General features: G+C 40.4%; 1 protein-coding gene across 8 annotated transcripts in view; it reads right to left on the bottom strand.

The window, feature by feature from the left end:
• Window positions 1-1,159: 1,159 nt before the first annotated feature.
• fbxw7 (F-box and WD repeat domain containing 7) overlaps window positions 1,160-11,656 on the bottom strand; it is a 106,596-nt gene continuing 96,099 nt past the window's right edge. For all 8 annotated transcript variants that reach the window (XM_034885318.1, XM_034885301.1, XM_034885309.1 and 5 more), the window contains 4 exons: window positions 8,840-9,021; window positions 6,888-7,113; window positions 5,480-5,690; window positions 1,160-3,599 (listed from right to left, as the gene is read on the bottom strand). In XM_034885318.1, the coding sequence (XP_034741209.1) occupies window positions 3,331-3,599; window positions 5,480-5,690; window positions 6,888-7,113; window positions 8,840-9,021 (888 nt within the window). In that variant the 3' untranslated portion in view covers window positions 1,160-3,330. The remainder of the gene's footprint in view (window positions 3,600-5,479; window positions 5,691-6,887; window positions 7,114-8,839; window positions 9,022-11,656) is intronic.

Genomic DNA, 11,656 nt, shown 5'->3' with positions numbered 1-11,656 from the left:
TTTGTTAGGGGCCCTAAACTTTTGCCCATTCGTGTATATAACTTTTATATAATTATTTTTTGGTATACTATGCCATGTCTTATCGACATACTATATTTTGACTTTATCACTTTTTTTTCCAAAATGCTACACTATTGATTATTTTACATACTATACTAGGACTTATTTTGACATATTATACTGTGACTTTTTAATCTTTTTTTTTTGACATACTGTACTTACTTGTTTTTGTCTAGAACTATGCCAAGTTTTTTTTTTATAATCTCTCTAGATGCTACATGTACCATGACTTTTTAATCACTTTGGACATACCATAAGACTTTTTTTTTTTTATATACTATGAAATTTGTATCACTTTTTTGATAGACTATAACTTTCGTATGACTTGTTTCAGAATACTATTTTTTTTTATTCACTTTTCTTGACATACACTGAGTTTCGACATACTATACTGACTTTTTCAATTTTTTTCCGCTGTAGTAAACTGACTATTTTTGATATACTATGACTTTTTTTTTTAAATTATGACGTGAAATTGTCACATTTTTTCAACATAATACACTATGACTCTTTGTAATACTATGACTTTTACTATTTTTTTTCAACATACTATACTTTTTTGTTTTTCAACATACTATGACTTTATCACTTTTTTTCCAATATACTACACTATGACCATTTTTAATAACTATACTATAAAATTTGTATTACTTTTTTGATGACTTTCATATAACTTGTTTCAGAATATTATACCATGTCTTTTTTTTTTCAAACATACTCTTACTCTTTTTGGGTTGGCATCGCTCCAACTAGCACCAGCAAGTTTCATGTAAGCTTTGCATAACAAGTAAAAATGCAGAGTTGCTATTCCAGTTCATGTCCTTTTAAGTACCGTGAGATGGATTGTGGTAGGCCAATTAAATAAACCTGAGTTGACAAAGTTAAAACAGAAACTTCTTAGATTTGTTTTTTAAATTATGACCTATAAAGTAACATAAAACAATTCTCTCACCAGAGTAAAATGGTCATTGAAGACATTGTTCAATATGGAAAATCTAACCTGATAAACATTGCCTGGTTCAGCTGAATATGAAGGTCCATTATACAAAAGGGTTGTTGTAATAAATTTGGCCTAAAAAAACCTTCACTGTGATACATGTTAGAAGTATTCCCTTTGGGATGTAATTAACCAAATAATTTGCTTTATTGAACATATAAGATGCCTTCACACAGGTAACAAAAACAGACAACTGATATGCTTGAAATGAAAAAAGAAAAAACCCACATTTTATTGCACTTAAGTTATAAGAAAATAAAATTCTAAGTGAATCAAACAAATACACAATCCCTTTAAGGTTTTTTCTGTCTGTTTTCTTTTTTGCCAGGCAGTTTACATGAACTGAAAAAAATAAAACACCTGCAACAAATCTGATTTCTCAAACCAGATCATAAATTAAAACAGGGAGAAAACAACGAGAGGAGATAGAGCAAGATTGTTTTGTTTTTTTAATATACAGTGTTATACCACTTTCACAGTTCAGCTCGAGTTGTGACTCTTGGAGATTGAGACGATTTTATGTTTGGCTACAATGTTTCTGTTCATGTTTGTTGCCTTTGTGTTTTTATTTTTCCCCACTGACAATCCTCGAGGCTGCAACAGCCGCCCCGGTGATTTTAACTGCAACACATGTAACACTAAGACTCCTGGCAGCTCGACCTGTCAGTTGATCCTTGTGATGGGTCTCCTCTGTTGCTTCAGACATTGTTGAATGGAACAACAATCACACACGGATACGGACAGTTCTCTCATTCACGTTAAAATCAATACAACTGCTAGTTTTTTTTTCTTTGCCAGTCCACACAGCATTTGTACATTTCCATAAAGAACAGGCTGAAAGAGCGTTGTCCCAAGGAATGTGTTTACAAGTTGCCCATTAACACGCTAACACACACACTCATGCACGTACACACACGCACCCCAACAGTGTACATCCCCTTGTTTCCTCTCTGCAGGCGATCACGCTCCTTCCTCTCAGCCTCGTAGAGGCACGTTTGGCTCAAGTTTCAGTGGCAAAAACAAACAAAATAAACAAAAATGTTGGATGTTATATTTTGTGATCTTTTGTTTCTTTAAGTCCAAACATATAGAGTTCAATTTGGAATTTTGCCTGGGACTAAAACGTCACAGCAAGTAAAAGTTCCATCTCTCTCTTTTTTTTTTTTTTCATTCAACTAGCAGCATAAATACAGTTTGGCCACTGGGAGAAAACAGTAGAGGGGAAGAGGCTAGGGGTTCAGGGGAATAAATCCACAGCACTGGCATTGAGGAAACCCCCCCCCCCTCCCCCAGCTAGACCAAAAAAGAATTCTGGACAGCATTGATGTTTATGTGGAGACGGAGCTCCAAACCCATGTATGTAGAAAACAAAAAGGAAGAACAAACAACTCAAATAAAAAGTGACGTAATGACTAAACAAAGCAGGTTTCTAATACTGGGATGTGTTGCTGTTGGCAACCGCGAAGAGAAAAAAAACCTGTGAGGAACCCCATTTCATATGATAAACCAAAACGTATTGAAATTCACAGTTGTGTTTGTGTGCGATATTGTAAAGAAAACTACAGAAACCAAGTGGAGAACAATAAGAACGGAAATGGAGTGACAAGAAATGAGCCTGATTACAGGCTGAACCCTCCACTCGACCTCTCTCCTGATACAAGCAGCTCTTTAGGTGTGTGGAAATTTACCTTCAATCTTTTCCTACAGTCCGTTTTCTATTTGCGGTTGAGTGTATGTGTGTGGGCGCGTGCTTTGATGGGAGGGGAGGGGGTGTGTGGGGATCTTTAAAAAATAATATATCTCTGTACATCTCAAAATCTGTCAGGCTTGAGCGAAACCAAGTCTCTGTGCAAAGTGGACCCCAACCGAAAGGGTTGAGAGTCACTTCAAAAGAGTTCAGTTGTCATCAGTCGTTCCTTTCTTCCTTTCTTCTTTCTCCCAGACAATTGTGGGACAGACCAGTCGTGTACCGCCGCCCCGTTTCCAGCCGATTCACTCCAACTCCACCTCGTACTGGTGGTAGGTGGTCGAAAGCAGGGGCCGAACACGTGGGTCTGTGGCTCTGTCAGTAACATTTTCCCAAAGGGGGATGGGGAACATAATGGTAGAGGACAGGACAGCCCACTGTCAGTGGTGGTGGTTGTAGATTTTGCGGGTTTAGGTGAAGAGTTCTGGGTTTTGGCCCTCTGGTTTCTAGGTGCCTCATCTCCCATTCCCTCTCTATTCCTTCCTCTCCGCGGTTCGCTCTATTCGTCCTTCCTCACCACATCTCCTCACTTCATGTCCACGTCAAAGTCCAGCACCAGCAGCTTAGTCTCCTCTGTGCCGTTGCGGCTGCCCACTGCACACACCAGCTTGGTGTTGGAGGCCCGGATGCGCCACACCACACCGCCGCTGCCTCCACTCTCCAGAGTCACCAGGTTTCGGATGAACTCGCCCGTCTTCAGATCCCACAGTTTAACTGTGCCATCGTCCGAGCTGGTGATGACAAAGTTCTTGTTGAACTGGAGGCACGTCACGGCGCTCTGGTGCTTGTGGGGACCTGAACACACAAAGAAACAGATGGTAAGAAGGATGTAAAGAAAGGCTTTAGCTGCATCGCCCCGGGCCTCTGTAGTTCCTGGTTTTATTTAGTCAAGCCATTTATAACAAATATGAAACATGTATAGTATGTGTAGTGGGTAGAGACATGGATGGGTGACTTTGAAATGAAAGTTAGATACAGCATAAATAAGTCATAACAAATCTTCTGTTAAACAAAGGGAGAATTCAACTCTTATTCCAGAAGCTGTTATGAAAAGTTAGTGAAGTCTTCTACCGTAGGTAGGTTTTAGGCATGGGCCTGTCACTGGAGCAGAGGATAAGCAGCTTCAGCTACGTGCGTGTGCCACACTGTAAATAAAGATGGCGGCTTTTACTGCCTTCATTGAGGTGAGACTGTATGCACGAGAATGTACGCATGCAGTAACTTAAGATTTCCATACGGGCTTGAGATGAGATCTTAATTAAATCAATTAAGGCGACACAAAGCACAAACAAGCGCAGAATCAAGTGCTGGCAAATGAACTGCCTTTTTTTGTTTGTTGCCATAGCAGCCATTTCATTCATCAGACACATTGAATTTCTTTCCTCTTTCACAATCAATTTGCAAACAATATTTGTTGAAATCTCACTGTCAACAAGCTTTCACTTATTTTCCATGTATGTCTACAGTTGGTTCAGAGACTGTGCTATTTACCCTAGTATACAATCCTGCTCTGCCCCAACCCCCAACATGCCGGCCTCCCCCCCCCTCCCCACCCCCATTACCACAACAAAGCCTGCTCCATCATTACCTATACTCTCTCCAACTGACAGTGACGATCTTGTTGTCCGTCTTTTGTCTTATCTAAACACACTAATGAATAGCAGAAATTGTCCGCTGACCTAATTGCATGACCTACAAAGGCCTCCATTCCTTCACTGTAGTCACCCCTTTTTCACAAGACAAAGTCAGTCTTAACCCTCTCTCTCTCCCCAGACTCTCACTGGGGCATCCCTTTGTTCAGCGGGAGGGGGGGGGGTGGGGTGTTGGTGTTTGTAGGACCAGCACGCAGGGTTGTAGTTTGCTAATGAGGGCATTTAGGGATGGGGGCGCTGGTGGTTCCTGCTGCTGCTATTCAGCAAAGGATTTCCAACTTCCTATTAGGCACCAGTGCAGCTACTAATGCAGTCCAAACTATTCAAATACACACAAAGGAGATTAGGGTGTAATCAGGACAGCAGGCCCACAAGGTGTTGGCTCCGTACTGCCACACAAAGACAAACAGGTCATTTATGGTCTGGGCTTTAATTGGACAGTCAGTAATAGCTAAGTCCCATCTTATGTGACTTTTGTTGTTGTTTAGGGCTTCTTTATTTGTATATTAACAGTTAAGTGTACATCTGAATGGTTCTGCAAGCTGTTGCATAAACTCCCTACTTTGTACAGTCTCAATTTACTCTCTGTAAGGACTATAATCCAGAAATATTGCTGCAGAAAGTGACATTCCCCTACTGTGGTGTCTCATTCAGATAACAAGTTACAGAAATGAAGAGACATTTCAATAGACTTAAAAGGTAATGTATGCCAGAAGCGACCAATCTCAAGTACCGCTTCATCGACACCACATTGCTATGTTCCAAATGTATCTCATACAATTAAAGCATTAATGTATCCATCAGTTTTAGACTTCTCACCATTTATCCATTACTAGCATCATTCACAAACTATTTATGCTCATCTCAGTTGCACTCATCTCTATTGCAACATGTCAGGTGTTGCAGTTGGCTCGATATCACTCTTGAACTAGCTAACATACATTGCAAAGCATGTTTTGAATTATTAACCGTTAAACATTTAAACCTAGCTGGTGCAACAGGCTGCTGGGATGGGAGCCTCACCTTGCAGTGTTTGCAGGCACTGGCCCGTCTTGATGTCCCAGATCTTGACAGTGGAGTCTGCGTTGCCTGAGACCAGGATATTGTCTTTGAGCTCCATGCCGCTGGTGAGGGACTGATGCCCCGTTAGCGTGTGGATGCAGTTGCCCGTCTCCACGTCCCAGACCCTTATAGACGTGTCCAATGAGCCGCTCACCACGTGGATCCCATCAAACTAGAAGGCAGAGAGAATCAAAAGAAAGCAGACTTAATGTTGATGAAATTCATTTTAAACTGGCAGATAATCACGTTGCCGCTTCAAGATAATAGCAACCGTCACCTTAATTTGATACCAATACAGCGTACCTTCTTTCTAGTAACAAACTTAAGATTGAACTCATTGAAATGAATCAATTTCATTGATCCGTTAAACTTTGCATCATATTCCCATGTCCAATAGTAGTGCACCAACACTTTTATAAGCCTAACGATGCAGCATGCTACAAAAAAACAATCTGTGCAATAAACAGCGACCTTGCTGAGAGAAAAACTCAGATTGGACAGAAAGTCAAGCTAGCTGTCTGGATTTACTGTGCAGGAGCAGTTAACCACAGTCCTCAGAAATCCACCGGAGTTTAGAATGCTAACACAAAGAAAGAGGAAGGGGATTGACATCCGAAAAGAATGACATCCGGCGGAATTTCCGGCAGAATAAGAGCAATCCGGGAAGTGGAACAACATAGACTAAAGTTAGACTAATGAAATTCATTCAATGAAATTCAACATACTCTGAAACACGCTTTTGTTATTGTGAGCAGATATAAATAAAACAAAGTAATACTTGTACTAATTTGACTCCCTAAAACATTCTTTTGACAGTTTGTGATGCTACAGTGACTCGCCATTTATACAGTTGATTGCTTTTCACGGATTGTGCAATAGTTTCCTAGAAACCAGTTTACACTATTTCCTAGATAAGATTGACTTTTATTTTTTTTAAATGTTCCTTTATTAGATAGAGAGACAGCGGACAGACGTGAAAGGGGGAGAGAAATGGGGGTGACACGCAGCAATGGACTCGAACCTGGGCCGCTAGAGGACTCATTTGGACACCAACTAAGTGAGCTATAGCCCGCCCCAATAAGATTAACTTTTAATGATGCAAACCCCGTTTTTTTTTTGTTGTTGATCAAATTACTTATTTAACTTAAATTTAACCAGCTACTTCAGACCTTAGAGAGAACTTAACTGGATTTATGAATATATAGTGCAACCCAATCCTGCAGTATTTCTAATGCAGATGGTACAGGTCCAGCCTTGAATTTGATCTTGAACTGGGGAAAATGCATTTGATGTACAGTACATATGAAAAGAAAAACACATATGCATATTTCTGACCGAATACTCATTTACTGCGTCTGAAGGTGCTCACCTGTAATGAATACACTCTGTTGGTGTGGCCCTGCAGCGTGTGGAGGCAGGTCTCCGTTTCGGGGTCCCACACTTTGACCATGAAGTCATAGGCACCGCTGACCACCCGTCGCCCATCATACTGGACGCAGCGCACCGCCGCCACGTGGCCCATGAGGACGTGTAAACACTGACCTGTCTCAATGTCCCAGACGCGCAGCGTGGCGTCACGAGAGCCACTGACTACCCTGAGACAAAACCAGAAAAACACAAAAAGTCAGGTACGTGTGGTAATACGTGTGTTGTATGTTGAGCTTCAACTTCCCAAAGGAGGAACATCTCCAACGAGTTTTAAACAATTACATTTGATAACCAACAAGTTCCTTCATACTGTGGCAGCTGTATTAACAGAATAATGAGATAATTACTTATGAACATTATCTGTCACATCTAGTAACCTACAGCATCACATTCATGTTCATACTAGTACAAAAACATCCATCCATTTAACTCAAACAGCCCTCCAGCAATGTCTTCAACCAGATGAAAAAAAGAGATATATTATAAGTTATAGAATAGGAAACGCCCTTTAGGGAAGATTGTTGGTCGAGCTGTACATTTTTTCAGATTATAACTGTTTGTCCCAAGGATATTATTTAAGGTTATTATTAAAAAAATGAGAAAGGGAGGATAAAAGTATTCAAATCTGGTCACTGATTGGCAAAACTTTCCTTAATTTCCATCAGATTCTTGATACTTAGCTAAAGACTGAGACATTCCTCCCCATTATCTCTAGTCACAAAAACATGCTGTAACTACACACAGAACACACTCTTTATTTTATAAAATGCCTCACGGTGCTACATAGATGGAAATCACCAACATGTTATTCACTGTCTGCTTGCAGCTCACAGCATTTCCACTGAGTGCGTAATCAAATGCTACACAAAAACCTTGGTGGGCCCTAAGGCCGTAAGAGCACTTTGAGTCTCTGGAGTGTAATACTGAGTGAATGAGAGAGCAGCAGTTCACTTAAGATGGCTCACAGGGTCTATTTAATCACTATGAGGCTGCATGCTCACTTTCATAGATATTGTCCTCTTTGAGTGTTGCAGAGATGCTCTTTTTGCTTGGTGCGAGTGCTGTTAAATCAGGCATTATGGTTCTAATAATTACAGAGCTTATGGGCACATTAAAGGAATTGTACAAATCCTTATTTGGTTTCTTGCTGAGAGTTAGATGAGAAGACATAACGACATAACGCGTTATTTGGTTAGCTTTAGAGGCAGTCAATGGATTTTATTACCTTTGAACAGAGCCAGGCTAGCGGTTTTCCCATGCTTCCAGTCTATATGCTAAGCTAAGCTAACTGTCTGATGGCTTTAGCTTCATATTTATCATACAGACATAAGATGGGCATCCATCTTCTTATCCAAGTTTCGGGAAGAAAGCGAATAAGTGGATTTCACAAAGTATATTAACTATTCATTTAAGAGAAATAGAATGTTAACAAATCAACTTTTAGATGTATGTAGTGGTTTGCTATAAAATTATGTGTAAAGCTCAATAAGTGTCATATTTAATGGATTGGTTTAGGGCTGGAACTTAACTATCATAATCAGTTTCTCAGAAAATAGTGAATAATCCCACTATTCTGAAGCTAAAAATGACATCTTCAAAGTTCTTGTTCTGTGTAAGCAACAATGCAAAACCAAAATATTCAGTTTAATACCACGTAAGACAAAGAGCAGCAAATCCTCAGACAAATGAGAAACTGGAACTAAGAACTGTTGTTAAAGCTGTTAATTAACAGATTTATAGTCAATCAACTCTTCAATTAATCAAATGTTTCAGCTCTAGATGCATTAGTTAAATTGTCATCTTATCAAAAGCACTAAGGTGCCAAAAGACACTACAAAAGAGTTTTATTTAATTTTACACTTGATGAAGCTTAACGATGAGATTGCCCAATACCTTTTCTCATGTAGGTGCATGCAGCGCACTGTTGAGGTATGCCCGTAGAGGGTGTGGATACATTCTCCTGTCTCTGCGTTCCAGACCTTGAGTGTGCGATCAGTGGAGCCGCTGATAATGATGTTGTCTCGCATCTGGGATGACCACACCCCCCCTGTGTGGCCCACCAATGTGCGCAGACACTGACAAGATCACAAAAGAAGAAGAAGAGACTCGATCAGTATAGTTCTCACTGCTACCGCAACTTTTGGATGTTTAAAAACTTTCAAAGGCATTTAGGGTGATTTCATTCATATCTTTCATATTTGACTACAAGAACTCCACATCCCCCCCACTGTTATCTCCTTTTGCCTTCAAGGGAAAAAAAAGACAAGTGCAATGACATTTCTGACCTGAGTCATTCCCTACCTGCTGGGCTGTGCTGGGACTTTTATAATTGCTTTTACTTATCTGCTGGAAAAGCGGACTATTCATTCTAATCAATCCTATTCAATTCTAATCCTTTGGGGAAAGGAGCAAACTGTGGAATAGGTCGGTCGCGAGTTCTGTGGTTATAATCGGGTTCAGAGTAGAGCGTGTCAATGAAGTGTTCAACATGTGACCCCCTGACTGCAGCTGATAAGCCGCAGAGCGGTAAATGGCGGCGCAGGGCGAGAGGTTTTTATTGCAGTGAGTGAGAGGAAGATGATGCCGCAGCCTGTCTTCCCCCCTCTCCTGTGATAAAGAGAATCACTTCGTTAACTGTGGGCCAATGGGGCATGACCTGACAATCAACCTCACTAGAGTGTTAAAAGTTGCTCTTGTTTTATTACCATGGTCCTTTTTTTAGCTTTATACAGCAGCAACATGAATAATACTACAGCTGCAAAAACATCTGGCAGAATAACAATTTATCGCATTTAAAAGATGGCAGACACATGGCTAATTTGAGGAATATTGTGGTACATTATTAGGATTATTTACAACGTTCTGACTGTCAAACATGCATTTTAATCCACATTTGTAATACATATTTGCTTTTCTTCTCTAACACTTAAACACAGGCCGGCAGTTTATTGTAATCATACTCCCATGGATGCAAGATTGTTTGAGTGAATCAAAGCCAGTGGTCGAGGTTCCAAGAACAAGAATCACAGTGTGTGAATAGAGCCTACTCAAACACTGCGTGGGAAGAGAGAATACCTGAATCGAAGGGCTTAAGCGTCTTTATCGGTCTATAAAACAAACATAAAATGAGGCCGTCCCTGAGAGTGAAAGAAGATTTGCATTCTTTTAATGAACCTTTCTTTAAACACATGGCAGCTTTCATACTGTGCTTAACATTTGCATTATATCTTCTATTCATATAAAGAAAAACAGTGTAGGTGTTTTCATTATAGCAGCCCCAGAACTCTATACCATTGCAGTTATTTACTGTAGTTTAAAAAAGCCATTCTTTGCCTCAGCAGGAAATATCAGAAAACAGAGATTAACAAGGCTAACGCTCATAAAGCTAATTATTTGAAAAGGTTAAATCAAACTACCACAGGTCAATAAATATAATTATAGACTGATGCTGCATGATTAAAAGATTACCCTACAGGCTACAGTTGAATCAACATTCAGCATGCTTAGGACCAGCCATGTGTGGCTATTATTTTCTGTTTTGCTCTCTCTGATCAGTGATCAGTGATCATGTGCTATAATATATTCAATGGCCTCTTGATAGATAGCCTAAAGTAATGAATTTAGTGAAGAGTTATTTCTGCTGGGATACTTAAACCAACTGAGCCACCAAGAGCTGATGATGTGTCACATATGCACAGATACACTGTTTTCCACTACAGAATTATCATGGACAGTGTGTGGGCAGTGTGTTTGCATGAACAGTGCTAAGCTTCCCTCTGTGGCGCCAAAGCACAGTTTGGAGGAGCCAAGGTCTGCCCAGATCATATCAACGGGCCTTCATGAGGCATCCCGTGTAAACTGGGAGATATCAAGAGACTTCCGCTGCTCGGTCACAGAGGGAAGCCAGACAGCATTTATCTGCACACAATGCCCACACTTCCATGACACCAAGCTGGATTTAAATCAGCAAAATATAATAAGTAGTAATAATTTACCTGTATCCAATAATCTTACACTTACAGCTACAAAAGCAATCTCTAATATCTGTTAGTTAAAAAAAAAAAAGGAGTACAAGGTAATTTGGGTATCCATGCAGCTAAAGCATCTGGCAAAGGACACCTCTCCCTGGGTATGACAGCAGTCCATAGAGGTCTGCCATCTTAGATCGGCCTGACAGCTGAGACTGCTGCTGACATACGCCACCAAGGACATGCGCTGCTCTGGCAGCCACCTTCGAATCACTGAGATGGGTGCAGCTGTTTGTATTTGGAAGATTGACATCTTTCACTTAAACTGGAAGACAGGCAGAGACAAGGGTCCATCAGGTAAAGACAGAGCCTTCAAGTGTTGTCTAAGCATCTGCTGCTACAGCAGGAAAACAAGCTTTCTACCAGGCCGCAAATCCGAACTTCCCATGCAAGCTTCAACAGATTCATTTTACATGTTTAATCTCTAATGCAATACTTTCGCCACAATCAAATCCCCATTCTCTTACCTGATCGCTAAGCAACGGCCCAGGGCTTTCAGAGCTGTGGAGGCATATGCATATGTGCTCAAATTATAATTCTGATTGCCTCATTGCAAGGGTCCAATTTGCTCTGTTTTATATAACAAGAGAAATCAAGGGGAACAAAACTGGCGGCAAAGATAAAACAGCAGATATCTTTTGAGCTTGGCAATCCTGCACTGCACATTAAAATGAAGCCATGT

This window comes from Etheostoma cragini, chromosome 2, assembly GCF_013103735.1.
Source record: "Etheostoma cragini isolate CJK2018 chromosome 2, CSU_Ecrag_1.0, whole genome shotgun sequence".
Lineage (NCBI taxonomy): Eukaryota > Metazoa > Chordata > Actinopteri > Perciformes > Percidae > Etheostoma > Etheostoma cragini.
Note: the sequence above shows the minus strand (reverse complement) of the source record. Positions and strands in the feature narration are given on the sequence as shown.